Below are 16349 nucleotides of genomic sequence, written 5' to 3' on the forward strand. Positions count from 1 at the left end.
TCATCTGCAGTGCTCTGGTGCAGGGTTTGGGGGAGACCTTTGATGACACCCCCTCTGCTGTGGGTGAGCTTTTCCTGGGGTGAAGGGGCCCCTCAGCTGATGTCTGCACAGTGGAGAATGGGTGGTCACTGAGTCTCTGACCAGAGACTTTTCCACCACACACCCCACACCTCTCCTCCCCCCCAGCCTTTGAAGATCTGTGTGAAGTCTGGCAGCTGATGGCCCTGCAGCTGCGGTCTCCACTCTGAAGGTGTTAAGCTTGATTCCTGTGTGAATATATTCTTCTCCCCCTAGACCTGAGTTTACTGTATCTTATCTCCATCTGTGACCACTTCAGGCCCTCAGTCAGAAGCCCTGTTTAGGCTGTGCTGGTCTTTTCTGCAGCTTTTCTAATACAGTTTTGCTGTAATAGGCAAAAGGCTTTCATGATAACGTTTAAGTCATAAATTACAACATTCAGTCTCCAACACCCGTCAATCTTTTGTAATTCAATTTTGTGTTCATTTACACAGGAGTGTAGGATTAAACATTCATTTTAGTGAGTTGTGATGTTATTGCAGACACATTTTATATACTCAATATGGCAGTTAGGAACATGGTTTCATTGTGGACTTGGTACTGCTGGGTTAGCAGTGTGGTTTGATGATCTTAAATGTCTTTTTCAAAACCTGAACAATTCTGATTTATTGCTGAAATACCAGTAACTGCTTGAAATTGCGTGTAAAAGTTTATCTATGGTTCTGACCCAGCCTGCTGTCAGGATTTTTATATTACAGTTAATTATTCCTTAATCTTTTCTTGGATCAATAGGATCAACTATGCTTTCAATTTGGTCTAAATTTTGCATAATTCGATGCAGGAAGAAGTACCTGAGCCTTTTGCTTTTTTCCTTGTTTACAGTAAATTGTTTTTTATGACTATTTTGTTGTAATACTATGAGTTTTAGTGCTGTGAAGGAAGGCAGAAAAATCTCATCTCTGCTGCTGTTTGAAAAAAGGTCATACTCCTATTGCTCAAAATGAATAGTGTAAAATGCATTTATCTGAAATTGTATCTAATATGTTAAATAAATAGCTGAATGTAAACTGCATGTTATTCTGAAGTTTTTTAGACACTGCCCTTGACAGTAGCTGTTGACATCAATTTTGACATCAGCTATTGAATAGAAAAATAGCTAGATTTTCAACAACTAGATTAAATTCTTTTTGCAGCAATTTTAACTCCCAAGCTTTCTTAGTTCTGACTGTACTTTGAGGGTCTTTCTCTAGCATAGTTCCTTAAGTGGTGTTATATGCTATTTCTCATTACAGACGCCTCCACCTCAATAAGAAAGCCACGGACAAACAGCCATATAGCAAGCTTCCTGGTGTTTCACTTCTAAAGCCCTTAAAAGGTGTGGATCCTAACCTGATCAACAACCTAGAAACCTTCTTTGAGCTGGATTATCCTAAAGTATGTATATTATTTGGTGTCTTTTATTTTTTTTCTCCAATGCCTCAAAAAGTCATGAAAAGTTTGGATGTGGAGCTATGCTGCTTGATTGTCTTGGGTTCTTCCTTCTGCAGATGTATAATTGCATATTTTACATGTTGCAAACAAATCATATTCCTTTTTAAAAAGTTGACTATTGAGGAACATGTCCAAGGCTTGTGGGTGAAAAATACTCTACACTCCGCTAAGATTTGCTTAATCATTATTCCTGTATTGTGATGTTTATATATTTAAGTGTTTCATACTGATGTAAGAGATCACTTGAGAGGCAAGAAATTCTCCTCAGTTGACTACTCTGTAAGAGATCCTCCAATAGAGAGCACTTAACTGATAGCCTGAAACTTTGATGGTTCTTACTGATGACTCTACTAATGAGGAGTTGCTCAGTGATGAGGTAGTATACCTCACCAGTTGTTGGTAGGTAGGGTAAGTCTAAGTCATGTGCTGGTGTTGGGAAGCAGAGTTCATAAAAGCTTGCATTTGGTGTTAAGCACTGTTTGAATTTGTATTATTGGCAGTAAGCAATATTATTGATAAGCGTGTCAGGTGCTCTTCTTGCTCTAAAGAGCTTAAAAGAAGTCTGTAAATATTTGCTGTATCATTTAATATTTGAAGTATGCTCCTATGGATGGGAAAAAAATACATATTTTTACTGAATTTGAGTCTGCTGAATTCCAAAATTTGAAATTTAGCTTTAATATAAAAACTCCTCTTTTCTCAACTCTTCTCAAAACTGCATCTGACACTGCTGCTCCAACTGTGAAAGGTCAAAGGTTTGTGTAGGCTGTACAGCAAGTTCTGTTAGTGTATTTTAACTGAGAGCCTTAAACTGACACTTAAGTAGGGAGGGTAAAATTAAAATTAAAATCCCTAGCACTTGGAACTAGTCAGAAATTGGAAATTTTTTATGTAATGAAGCTTTGGGCCTTTTGGAAAGCTTCAGACATAAACATGTGATTCCTTTCAACTCAACAACATGCAATAAAGTGTGGCCAAGCACATTTTAAAGGATACTTGAGGCATGCTGCATATGTCAGTATTGCAAACAGTGCAAAGAACCTTTAGCAATATCATAACATATTATATGACCTATAATGAACATCAAAACATTATGCTGCTGAATATTTGACTACAAATAAAACGTGTTTAATAATTCAAAAAACAAATTTTTTGATCTTGCTTTACAAGAGGTAGTCTTGTTCTTTAGTTCTGAAAATACATGGATAATAACCTTAAAATGTAGCTACTCCACACAAATCTTTAATAATTTCAGATAATAGTAGATAATCTTACTTTCTCCAAGGAGTGTGAAAATGCATGTGTGAATGCTTCAGTTTACTGCAGACAGTATAAGCAAGGTCCCTAATCTGTCTGAAAAAACATTTTAAAATTACTATACAGAACTACTTCAAGGGATTGACTGCAAAAATCAGAATAACAGTATTGCCTGGTATTCAAAGTTCAGCTGTGCAGTGAAATTTTTTTGTGAAAGATTAATCTGAAACTTTTTCCAGTGAAGCTGAATTCAACCTGCAGTGATGATTTTCTTCTGTGATACTCCATGTGTGAAATACTTTTCTCTTGAATGGAATCCGGTTATACAGTCTCAAAACTGCAGGATTTATACATAATATTTTTATCAGTGAAGAGTTCTCACCTAGTGTGCATATTGTAATTTTCCAAAAGGTTTTCTATTCATGTTAAATTCAAATGAACCAAATAGTAATGTTTGTGTAGATAAGCATCTTTGTATTTGTTCTGCTTTTATCATTTCCTAGTTTTTTTTACTTTGCTACTGCATACAAACACCATTTGTTTAGAATTTTTCTCTTTTCAAACATGGAGTCTGAAATAACTGATTTACTTCTGGTTGAATTTCTTAGAGAACATGGGTATAGAAGTGTCATTGCTGCTGTGGATTGAAGATTAATTATATAATGACTTGGAAAAACAGTTTTATTTTACAAATTTAATGTGCAGTAAAAAACTAAATTCTTCAGTTGTTTCTCTATGGTGTTCATGCTGTCAAGATTCTGTTGTGATGAGAGGACCTGTCTGCATAGTGAGACAGCTCTTTTAAAATCCATTTTCCATGCTGTAAGATGGTAGAAATCAAACACTGTGTGCTCCTTAGCCAAATTGACTTAGAATTTGCATTCTGAGAGGTAGAGATATTTGCCTGATAGTTTGTAGAACAAATCTTAACTCCCATTTAAATGATCTTAAATTTCGTCAGTATTCTGAATGGCATTAGAGTAATTCAGGCTTTTGTGTATAACAATACAATTTTTTTATTGGATATGTATACATATATATATTTAGCGTAATGTCTTTTGCTGTATGTAATACTCCTTCCTAACAAAAACATTAGAAATTTTCATCATATAGCCAATAGGGAGCTTTCAAAGTTCAGATTATTTTCACTAAACTACTTAAGCAAAATTGAAGTTTAGAGAGGTGATAAAATAGTATAAGGAAGAATAAGAACAGTTAATTGCTAGTTGGGATTCTTATTTGCAACAGCTACTGCAAATGTGGTCCAAGAAAATGGTTTCTTGTTGTGATGGAATTTTTCAGTCTTGGACTGTAAAAATGGCTTCTGGGTATCTTGAGCTGAAATTTACATTTTCTGTATTTTAGTTTTTGTACTGGAGCTTTAATGGCTCCAATTTTAACACAGTAAAAGAAAAGTTATATCAAGTAGTATTTTACTAATTTGCTGTTACCACATAAGCAAAAATACCTTTATCAAAGCTGCCTCAGTGTTAAGTGATTCTTATTTCTTCACCCACTACCACTAGCTTGTGTAAGCATGTTGCAGCTACAGTTTTCCCTTACCAAGTGTTTTTCCAACCATCACTCTCTTAATAGGAAAATACAGATGTTACATATACATATTCCTGGGCTTTGCTGCGTACATTTAAGTGTACATATGTACAGGCAGTGGTCTCTGTGGATTGTCTTCCATCTCTATTCTGCATATCTATCTATAAAGTAAGGGAATGGAAGATGTAGTTCTGAACTACATCTATATGTAGTATATCATAACCTCATTCTTTAATATTTCAGGTACTGTAATTTAATCGAATATCATACTGGATTTAAGATTTGTATGTGAACAAAAATGGAAGTGGAAACAAAAATTTTATCTTGTACACCAGAACATCTTATTTCATGACTAATAGAAACCCTTCAATAACAGCAGAAGTAGTGTTCATCAGTAAAAGAGTTCATTGAGATACAGCCTTAGTTCTTTTTCCACAAGTACTTGGCTGTGCATTAAAAAACTAGACTCATTTAGCTGTAAAACAACCCCTTTGTTTTTAATTCTATAACAGCACTCTTTATTTTTTTAGCTTAGTACGCTGTTATTTTGTAGACAATATGGATATTAGCTGTATGTATGTAAATATATATGTGAGTGTATACATTTTTGTTTTTACTAGTATGAAGTACTACTCTGTGTACAAGATCATGATGATCCAGCTATTGATGTGTGCAAAAAGCTCCTTGGCAAATACCCAAATGTTGATGCTAGACTGTTTATAGGTAAGCAGTGCAACTTGAAGGTGGGACTCTGACTTGTAAAATGATAGGTCTTCAGCTCCATATAGGATACTCTGTATGGAGTTGAAGACTCCATATGTATATGGACTTAAAGAAATAAATAGTTGTCTTGTTCAGCCCATGTTACTTCTGTAGCTTAATCACCAGTTTGCAGTAAAAAGTAAATTTGTAGTCACAGTCTGTGACATCAGTCCAAGAAAACTTTAGGAGGATTTTGATTTTGGTAAACCCCTGCAATTTTTCCTCCTAATTTTAAAATAGTGGTATAAATCCTATCTTTGCACTGAACTAAATGTGCAAGAAGTGACTCAGAGTTGTAGCTGTATTTGAGCTTGAGGTTGTGCTACAATCCTTTTTCATCTGCTTAGGCTGTATGGCTCTTTCTTTACCTTATTATTTGAATTAGTGGAGGAAAGGGGTATTAGAACAAGGTAGTAAAATGTAGTTGTGTTTTTTTTTTTCTCTGATATAAATCAAACTTAACCATGTCTGTCAGCTGGATGTAAAGGAGTGTGTCTCACTTTATTCTGCTCCTTTTTTATTTTTCTGCCAAAATTACTGTAAAATATAGTTTTCATGATCATAGTCTTAAAAAACAAGAGATGAATAATGTTTTCTTTACAAGAATGTAGCAATAAGCTTTATAGTTCTACTGCTCCTTTAATTACATTAATCTTGCTACCCTGCCATTTTAAGGAAGCATTTGAATATTTTTCCTTTTATTTTTCCAATTACAAAATATGGAATTGAAGGTATACTTAAAATATAAATATTTTGTATAAAAGTGGAGTTTCAGAATTGGTGGGTAAACTTCTACTCTTCTTCAGCTTATATATTTAAATATTTTGGGTATTGAATCTGAATTCCAAAAACCCTCCATACATTAATTTTGTATGATGTTTGTATTTTTTAGGTGGCAAGAAAGTTGGCATCAACCCCAAGATTAATAACTTAATGCCTGGCTATGAAGTTGCCAAATATGATCTCATATGGATTTGTGATAGTGGAATCAGAGGTAGGTGTGTATGTGCTAACTGTGCTTATTCACTGTAAGCAAGCAGATTTTGGAGACCATTTTAAATGAGAATATAAGCAGAAATTAAAGTTAAAAGTCTGAAAAAAATGTTTCTGTGGAATAAAAGATTAACTTCTAATTAAAGGAGAAAATACCTTGAAAAATACTATTTAGACTGTTTTCATTTTATATGTTGTTGATCATAATAATTGTTAATCACTAATACTATTCTTCTGAAACCATTCTTACAGTATGCATCAAAGCATGTACTCTTGATACTGGTAATAAAATGGAATTATTAAATAATAAAATTATTTTAAAATGTCTCACTGCAGTTGTCTGCTAATAACAGAATTGCTCCATCGAGTGTCCTTTTTTTCATTTGTCACTTAGTAACACCAGACACACTGACAGATATGGCCAATCAAATGACTGAAAAAGTGGGCTTGGTCCATGGGCTTCCCTATGTTGCAGACAGGCAGGGTTTTGCTGCTACCCTTGAACAGGTGAGTGCAGTGTTGTGGGGTGGATTTTGCTTGCAAAACCTTGCTGAGTGAAAGCTGTATTCTGTCTCTTGTACTTTTTGAGTGAGAAAATGTTTATTTTTAGCTGCAGTCACACTTCTTACTCAGGGTAACTAGGACAGCTTCTAAATGCTCCAAAATTCCTCTGTGGTGCTCTGTTTATTGATTCAATATTTAAGTCTGAGCAATAAAGATTACAGGATACACATTTTAGATTTTGTATTTAAAATTATTAAAAAATGGCAGAATTGAACTGATGAATGCTTTCTAGGGCTTAGTCAGAAAGGACTAATTAATTCTATTTTGAGATCTGAAAAGGCACATAAAAATGGCCATGACAAGTCAAAGCTAAGTCCAGCTCATGCGGTATCTTATTTCCAACAAGATTTACAAGCAGAGCCTTTGAGGAAAGTAGAACAAAAGCAAGGCTTATATCCTGTTTTCCTGTAATATCTAACACCTCAGTGTTCTGTAATTTTCAGCTGAGAGACTACCTGAACAGGAAGCAGACTTGTATACTAATCCTTATTATAATAGTATTTTAGTAAGAACTATTTCTTAAATTAATTTTTCCATTCTTTTTTGAGTCTGTATGAATTTTTAACACTTAAAATTTTCTTTACCAGGAAGTTGCATAGCTCTGTTTGTTACAGGATATATATCTGCTTTACTCTGACTCTTGTTCTGTAGTGTTATTTCATGTCTCATAACTATTGCAGTGAAAGAGAAAGTGGAAAGTTGATTCCTATGCACTATTTTCATATTACTCATTCAGTCCTATTCTCCCCTCTATCTCAGTAAGTTCTCTTTGGTAGAATAAGGAGGTTGAGTTTGCTTTTTTGTTCCTTGTGTCTCAAGGCATGTAATTTAATCAATTTTGTATTTGGAGTTGGCATGTATAAGGCATTTTGGCCCCAAGGCTAACTGATAGGGATGAAACACAGAAATGTGAAAGATGGAATTGTGGTGAAATTCACTACTCCATCATTGCTCTAGTGAGGGATGCTTCCGTGCTTTTTTTTTATGATACAAAATCTGAATTTTCTCTTACAAGAGAAAATTGGAAGACCCAAAGCAAGAAAATTTCCTAGTACTGCTGTTTGTTAAAGCAAGAATTGCAACTCCTGATTCTGTATTCCTGAAGGAGCTTTTTGCTGATCCAGTATCCTGCAAGATGAGCATGCCTTTTCTTGAATGAGTGATTGTACCAGTGTGAAGGGAGTCTACCCTAAGTAATAGTGTAAGGCACTAGCACTCATTCTGTTGTTTTGTAGGTCATTCCTAGTCTTAAATTACTGAATTTTATAAAAAGGTTTGCTTGCAATCTGAGTTTTTTCTTCACTATTTTTGTTTGCAAGTGTACTAAGTAAACTAATTTCCCATGCTTCCATATAATCATATAGTAAGTTTCTAATGTATGCAGGAAGGAAGATAATTTTCAAAAGAGGAAGGAGAGAACATGTCTGTCAGTTATCACCATGTAATATATTAATCTTGGTGATTTGTTTGTTACTTAATATATTTTTAATACATCTATTCCCTGAGAAAAACCTCAGTAAATTGGAAATGAGATACAAAATGAAATACAGTAGTTCAATATTTGAATTTAAAGCCAGCCTTTGGATTTGCTAGCTAAAGGTCTTTCCAAATAAACCATCATGATTGGCCACATCTAGTGTTTTTCACCCTCCATATGTTGTCAGAGGAAAAAGTTGTTAGTGTAGTACTTACATACAGAGTTTTAAATGCCTTTTGTTCTTTTGACAGGTCTATTTTGGAACTTCACATCCAAGGTCATATATTTCAGCCAACTTAACTGGCTTTAAGTGTGTAACAGGAATGTCATGCTTGATGAGAAAGGATGTCTTGGATCAAGCTGGAGGACTGATAGCTTTTGCACAGTATATTGCTGAAGATTACTTTATGGCCAAAGCTATAGCTGACCGGTAAGATGACTCTGAAGTAAGCTTATTGCTTTAGGTGTAGTTTAAAGCTTTCTTTTTGTTTTCTTTTTTTTAAACACATGGCGCATACTGTAAGTATAGGTGTTCATGTCAGCTTCATATATATATAGCAAACATGTTAATGGCATGTGCTTTGTCCTGTAAATCTTTTAGAAATAATAGAGCCATATCATTGTCAATTCCTTTAGAGAAAAGTTTCAGAGCTTAGCTTAAGTATTAAGTTTTTTCTAAAGAAGAGTTTTGATAAAATACTTTTTTTTTTTTTTTTTTTTTGTCTACACCCATTGTAATAATAGGGCACATATGCCAAGGAAATTTTGAAGCCTAATAAAATTCTCGTGCACTTATTATCTAGTTGATTTTTGCATCTCTTATTTGCACATTTTTATAATAACAAATTCCTTTTTCAGGGGCTGGAAATTTGCCATGGCTACACAAGTTGCAATGCAAAACTCTGGTTCATATTCTATTTCTCAGTTTCAGTCCAGAATGATCAGGTAAGATTTTGATCTTTACTTCCTCTCCCACTCATCCCTGCCCCTTTCTTCTGATTGGGATGACCTGATAATGAGAGGGAATACATTTTCCAAGCTAAATTGATCTAATGCCCAGTGTGCTAAAGTTCAGTGCACAGCTTGATTTGTGCTTCTTTGTTAGCTCTGGGAGAGAGACACTGACTTTCCACAGAAGAATGACTGTTACAGGTATTAAAAAAAAAAAAAAATTAAAACACCCCTGCCCTTATTACCTTTTAAATGCTATCCGTAGCATTTTTGAAATGGAGTTTTTTTATAGGATTTTATCTGGAGGTGTTAATTAAATGCGATTAGCATTTTAGAAAATACCATGATGGCTTAGTTGGTGAGCTGGAGGAGGAGGACGTAATGAATAATGCAAAGTCAAAACTGATTTGTTTGTCTTTTCTAGGTGGGCCAAACTACGAATTAATATGTTGCCTGCCACAATAATTTGTGAGCCAATCTCAGAGTGCTTTGTTGCCAGTCTAGTTATTGGATGGGCAGCTCATCATGTTTTTAGATGGGATATAATGGTATTTTTCATGTGTCACTGCTTGGCATGGTTTATATTTGACTACATTCAACTAAAAGGTGTTCAGGTATGTAAATTTGTTTTCCAGGAGGTTATTAAAATTACTATTGCCATTGACTTAAGCAAAAAGCTAAGCTGAATTACAACCATAAAATAATTCTCTTGGCATGCAGGAAATAATAACTTCAATCCTGTTACTTCTCAGTCTTCCAGCTTCAGTTATCATACCATGAAAAGGAGGAAGTGGTTTTGGTTGCAGTTTTGTATTCTAAAAAACTCTGCACTTGCCTCTGACTAGGCTTTGAAAGTTCATCTGTCTCCTTAATTAATATTCATGTTTCAAATCTGCTCTACATGGTCATATGCAGAAATTTTAAGATCTTTTGACAATACAAGACCAGAAGCTTTGTGTGATTTTTATTTTGTGGGGGAGGGTTTATTTTAGTTGTCACCTTGTCTTATATGTGTTGAGATGTATGTGTACTCATGCATACATTTTTCACTTCATTTTGTTAATAATGGGCAAGGAGAACAGCTGTAACCTACTTCCAAGGCCTCATATTAATATAGAAAGGTGCTACAAATGAGATTGGGTTTTTATGAAGGATGCTATTGATATGTAAATCTAAATCAAAAGCTTTGTAAAACATTTAAAAAAGGTTTTAAGTTACTTTAAAATTTCTCTAGAATTGTCAATATGATTAAATACCTTTTTTTTTATTTTTTCTAGGGTGGTGCTCTGTGTTTTTCAAAACTTGATTATGCAGTAGCTTGGTTCATCAGAGAATCCATGACAATTTATATTTTTCTATCTGCTTTGTGGGACCCCACTATTAGCTGGAGGACAGGGCGCTACAGATTACGTTGTGGAGGCACTGCAGAAGAAATTATTGATGTATAGCCACACGCTTGTAACTGTGAATGTCAAAAAGAGAAGGGGGAAAGAAAAGTATTATAAGTTGTTTATATACTTCCAAGCAAATCTACCTTCAGTAGTTTTATTACTTGTATGTTTGGTACCTGTTCTTCAATTTATTTTTGCATGGCACTTGCATCTGTGAAAGTACATCTGTAGTCTTGGCCAAATGGTTCCTTCCTCCTGTGTACAGATAAAAATAGGGAGAATTGGTCCTGACATCTGCTTTCTATTTAAATGCTCTGCAGTAGACTTTTTTTAAAAAAATATCCTCCAGGATATGAACAGCTTCTTATTCCTTGGTGTGCTAGGTTAGCGAATCTAGGGTTAGATAGCTATTTTCCAGTTGGATTGCACAAGGCTGTACCTAGTAAAATCACATAGGTACAGCTAATTTTTTGTTTTATCCCACTAAACTGAGCTAGTAATGGGACCTTGGGAAAGAAGCTCTGAAATGTTTTATGCCTACCTCTTGTAGTTGCTGCAGAACAATATGAATAGAAAGACTAAACTGCTTTGCAAAAACAAACTAAAGTAAACCTGTAGTCTTGTGTTTATATGTATATAGGGAATATTTTAATCATTGCAGTAACCAAAAGTGGACTGAGTTTAATAAGAATGAGTTGGAAGGATTTACTGGTCAGGCATGTATTATGGGCATCTTTTGGCCAAGTCTGATCTGGTTCTGTCTTGAACCTCATTAAGCACTGTGCTGTTACTAGCCAAGGTGATCCCCTCAGTACTTCCATCCTTTTTTAAGGGGTGTCTGTTTTTCCCTGTGAGTGAATGCTTTCATGGTTGGGGGTGGGGGGTGTTGGGGGTGTGTGTGGGATGTAGTAGGGAGTAGAAGGGAGCAGAACTACATTTCAGAAACATTTCACACCTGAGCTATTTTCTTACACAACGTCTTAAGAATGTAATTTCATGATGCAGGTATTTAATATCTTTGTAAAGTGAACATACATACTATACTAGTTATAATTAAATATTCAATTGCAGTAGATATTGTGAATATATTAAAGGGCCGGGTGCGTTTGCTGTTACTGATTAAAACTGTAGTCTTAATTTAGATATCAAACTAAGTTTACTCTTGGCTGTTTGCCTGTTAGTCTAGCCTTTAAATTGGACTTCTGTATTCCAGTGGCATGATTAAAAGGACTAGATTATAATGCATGCCATGGTTTTTCTCTCTGTTCCCTGTAACTTGGTTTTCAACCTCATTGTGAAATTTCCTGATTTGTGGTGAACTGGACTTGTTTTCTTTGAACACTTTTTAGTTTAAAAAAAACCACAGCAAAGCTAGAGAAGACTGTTGCATAAGCCTTTTGTTTTTATAATTGTATTTATGCTGCTTTTAGTTTTCTTCATATGGAATAACATATTGTCACCATGAATGTGAACTGCTATATACAAGGTTATGTCAACAAAGCAGCTTTAAAAGTTGGATGATGATGTGTAGCATATTAGCAATAATGACATGTATTTATAAAAATGGACTTTTTACCTTACTGAGCCAATCCCTTACCAATCATATGCTACACAAGTGTAACGTGTAGGTATTTGTTGTAAAACATACTCTGGGCCAAGATCCTTCATCCACCTTAATATCTCTTTTGCCTTACGGTAACATGGAACTTTTTAGTGGGCATTTCTGTATGAGCAAAGGCTTGTGATGCATGCTTCATTCTTTTCATGTGAATCAGGAAGAAGCACTTTTCCTGAGGAAGGTTTTACACTGAAACCTAGTCTAGTTGTGACCCACAAAAATACTTTTTTTTAATATTGTTTTTGACACAGTTGAATTTTGCTGACAATGTTTGTATCTTCATTTGTTTCATGAAGTTTGATGCCATTCATTTGGCTGCTAAAGTGAAGCTTAGCTTGCTACTTAGCTTTATTTCTAGGCTGATTTCTATGCAGGCAATGGAACAGAACCAAAAAAATAAAAAAAGGCTGAACAGACTTCCATTTTAAAAAACTAGGTGGGGATAATTGTTTAACAGGTGCTTTGGTATTAGTACAGCCATCTTTGGCTGTGAAAAATAAAGCTTCACTTAAGCAAATGGTTTCATTTGGGTATTGTTTGGTTGATGATGAAATGGAAACCAACAGTGTCAAATGTTGTAGACAATGCTGCAACAGAACTTTAAAAGTTATAAACAGCTAATGTAAAGTTATGTTGATCTACAGCTGTGTAGAAAAATACACCATGTTTATTTAAAATAATTGTCTTGTTTTTTCCTTTATTTAAAAATAAATTTTGAATACAATCTGTTTGGAGTACTTTTTTCCTTTCTTCAGTGATGCTGTAATGTGACAGCTTTAAGTGCTTAAGGCAGTTTTGTTAGATTATATTTCTAGTTAATCCTCACAAGCAGTAAAGGGACGTGCCTTTCTAGTATTTTTACAGCTACACCATCTCTTTTGGATTTTATACTTGACTGAAATTAATTCACATGTGCTAAACTCTGGTTTTGAGTTATCCTTAATTTTTTTAATAACTTCAGTGTGCAAAAATTTTACAAATTAACAGCATAGTTCCATATCTATTGTAACTAGCCTACACTCAGATTTTAGAGATGATACCTTTGTCGCAAAACATGTTGACATTGGAAAGTAGTGTTGATCCTTGGCTTTCAGATACACTAACTCAAATGCACTCTGAACTTACTTTGCCATCTAACTTGGCTTTCTGTCTCTTGTCTTCTCTACCATTTATAAGGATCATGTAAAACTTAGTAAGAGCCTGTGTTCATGAAAGAGTTGTTGGAATCCTGTATGCATGGCCTAAACAAACACTGCTGGAATCACTTAAAAGCTATTTATAGAAACTTAAATGTTCCTGAGTGTATTTTGTGCTCAGTACATTTGCAGCCACATGGTATAATACTTAAATCCTCTTTCTTCAGTCCTTTCATTACTTTCCTGCCTGCTGTTAAATAATGTTGTAATTTTATTCTGTACTTTCAGTGGAAGTCGTTCTCCCTTGAATTCCTTTTGCCACTCTCCCGTTTCCTGCTGACTGCTGGCTACCTGCGTTTCCTCTCGAGTCTGTTTTGACAGCTGGAAAAGCTTGTCTCTAACCACCTGTTTTCACAGATGACTTCTGCAAGCTGTTTCATTCATCTTGAAAGCTTTTAAGCTTCACACCTAATTTCTGATCATCTAATTTTAGGGTGGGTCTGAACTCCAGCTATTCTTTGATTGAACTGGTTCCCCAACAGCTGATGATGGCTATTGAAGCTGAGGAAGACTAAAATTTAATATGGCAATAGATACACTTTAATAGTGTTTTAATAGTTATACAAAAAGATTTCAGCTTCTATAGTGTATGCTTGTATAAATAGCACTTAGAAGAGAGAACAGCACTGTATAGAATGGCAATAATTTCAAATTTAATCCATCTTTTGGGTCTGAGAATGTGCTAGTTTTGAACAAATGATCAGATTATACTGAATTGTTTACTGCTTGTATATTCAGAGTGAATACATAGGGTTACACAAGGTTTTTTTCTTACCTCCTAAATTAAAATCTGTAAGGTGCTACTTAGTGTTATGATGCAGTTGTCTGGGCAGATAAGAATTCCCCTTCACAAAGTCATCTCTGCTTTTATGTTTGCTTTGGAGAATATATGCAGGATTCTTGTGTTAGTGTTGTAAAGCTGCTCTGTAAGTGAAACCAGGGTCATGGGATGTGCTTTTAACAAAAAGGTCATAAAAACAAACCAACCCGCAACACAAGCAAGAAACATCCACCAAACAAACGAAACCAAACCAAAAGCCACCACAGCCAAAGAAACTACCAACCACAGAGCCAAATGCTGCTGACTTAGTTGTTTCTGGGCCTTTAAGAGTTGGAGTGCTTGAAAGGTTGTTACCTGTTCTGCACTGCACAAGCCAATTTCAATTGCCAGCTATCACACAATTGAGAATAAGTGATAATTCTTACGGTTAAATTCACAACATTCTGCTTTTGTTTATTTGGCAGGTGCCTAAATATTTCTCTGTAGCGGTTTCTAAGGGTATGTGGCTGTGTTTTCAATTTTAAGTCCTATCTTGAATCAGTGTCCAGTTCTTCCTACAAATCCAAATGAAGTGTGAGCATACCAGCCAGCCTTGTGGATCCTAAGGCTTTGCTGATGCTATAAACTTGCAAGGCTATGACTAGTGGGTTTCCTTTTTAAAGGTAGTTCTAGGTCAGTATCCTGCAAATGTTCTAACTGTGCTGAATCCCTGCAGAGTATATCTGAAAGGACGAGTATCTAACAACCCTTTCAAGTGGGAGATGTTTGTGCTGCCCATCTTCACACGTAGCTGAGGTTAAGATAACTAGCCAGCTTAATCCTGTAACCTAAGTTACAGGACTGTAAAAAGTAAAGTATTTCCAATGCTTTCCAGCACAGCTTTTGGAATGTGTTATTTCTTGAATTCTCATCAGATCAAGAGTGAACTGCTGTTTATGTGCAGTTTGTGCTTCTGGGGAGAATATGCTTCTTCTTGATCTGAGTCAGATCTAATGATTTTTGCCTAATTGTTGGTGTGACTGCAGGTGCTCAATTAAGAAATGCAGACCAGGGAGCCCTGCACTGGAAGTTTATGGATTGCTGCTTCTTTCTGTCTCATCCCTCCACACATTCCCCCAGTGCTTTTTCCCAGTTTCAGACAGGAAGGAAGGGCCTCAGCTAAAAACCCACGTGCCAGCTGGAATTAATGGGTATTTTATATGTAGCCAATTTGTGGGTGAATGAGAGAGGTCAGGCTCATGTGCCTGTGCAGGAAGCCAGTAAATACACTGGGAGAACAAAGCAGGAGCTGTCAAAAGAAATCTCTTCACTGGGCTTTGACATGAAGTGAATTATTATTCTTGACTTTGTCTTTGCATCCTCTGGGCCTGTGTTAAACTTAGATCTGCTCACAGGATGGAAGTGAGCTCAATCCAATTCAAAGCTCTGCTAGCCCTTCCCCCTGCTTTACTGTATGATGAATAGCTTTTCTTATTTTAAGGCTTGCCTGGTGCCTGGAAGACTGTATTTTTACATGTTGAACAGTAACTTATTTTTGGTGGCAATAACTTTGCCTTTTCTCTGATACCAGAATTCTGGGAGAGGTGCTGAGAGAACAGCAGGCCTGTAGAGTACACACGTAAAATGCAGCAACACATTCAAAAATGTCTCCCTAACCCCATAGAAATGAGAAAATAGGAAGAAACTATGAAGCCTTTTGGGAATCTGTACATATAATTTTTGTTTTTCTATTGCATGTACATATACTACATAGATAAAGTTATATGTGCATACATTTTTATGTATGAACTTTTAGATATATATGTACTAATGCCAAAATAAAACCTTGTAGGAAGCCTTGAATTTGGCAACCTATTCTTTCTGTAAGTGGCCCACACAAGTGAATTAAAGATTGGCTAGTATAAACGGCCAGCAGCACGAAGTTAAATAAATCATGAGCCACTGGGTCTAGTATTCTGTTCCATTTCACATCTCAGTAAGCAGACTGAAAAAGCTCAAAACCTGTAATTTTCTTCCTGGACTTTTTACTTATTAGCTTGTACAATGTTTTATCCATCTAGGCTTTTCCATCTTCCACTAAGAATTCAGAAACTCTGCTTCCTTAGCTGGCAGCCCCACAAATCTGAGCAAGGCAAGGCACACACTTTTGTCACTTGCCTCCATTCTGTTCAGTCTCATTGGTTTCTGCTCATCCCTTTTGGGGCAACTGTTTTGTTCTTGGGGGTCTTTATAAAAGAGTTTTTCCAAGGAGAAAAATATGTGGGAAGGCAGAATAACGGCAGAGATAGAACAAAGGAAT

The 16349-nt window shown here is 35.5% G+C and overlaps 1 protein-coding gene across 2 annotated transcripts in view; it reads left to right on the forward strand.

Annotated features, from left to right (window-relative positions):
• UGCG (UDP-glucose ceramide glucosyltransferase) overlaps positions 1 to 12799 on the forward strand; it is a 34591-nt gene extending 21792 nt beyond the window's left edge. Inside the window, exons 2-9 of one of the 2 annotated variants that reach the window (XM_015652636.3) lie at positions 1311 to 1452; positions 4938 to 5040; positions 5972 to 6073; positions 6467 to 6579; positions 8365 to 8543; positions 8972 to 9058; positions 9489 to 9678; positions 10342 to 12799. In XM_015652636.3, coding sequence (XP_015508122.1) covers positions 1311 to 1452; positions 4938 to 5040; positions 5972 to 6073; positions 6467 to 6579; positions 8365 to 8543; positions 8972 to 9058; positions 9489 to 9678; positions 10342 to 10512 — 1087 coding nt within the window. In that variant the 3' untranslated portion in view covers positions 10513 to 12799. Of the gene's footprint in view, positions 1 to 1310; positions 1453 to 4937; positions 5041 to 5971; positions 6074 to 6466; positions 6580 to 8364; positions 8544 to 8971; positions 9059 to 9218; positions 9679 to 10341 lie in introns of those variants that run through there. The other variant, XM_033520498.1, reaches the window with a different exon arrangement.
• Positions 12800 to 16349: the final 3550 nt, after the last annotated feature.

Source organism: Parus major, chromosome Z (genome assembly GCF_001522545.3).
Source record: "Parus major isolate Abel chromosome Z, Parus_major1.1, whole genome shotgun sequence".
NCBI lineage: Eukaryota > Metazoa > Chordata > Aves > Passeriformes > Paridae > Parus > Parus major.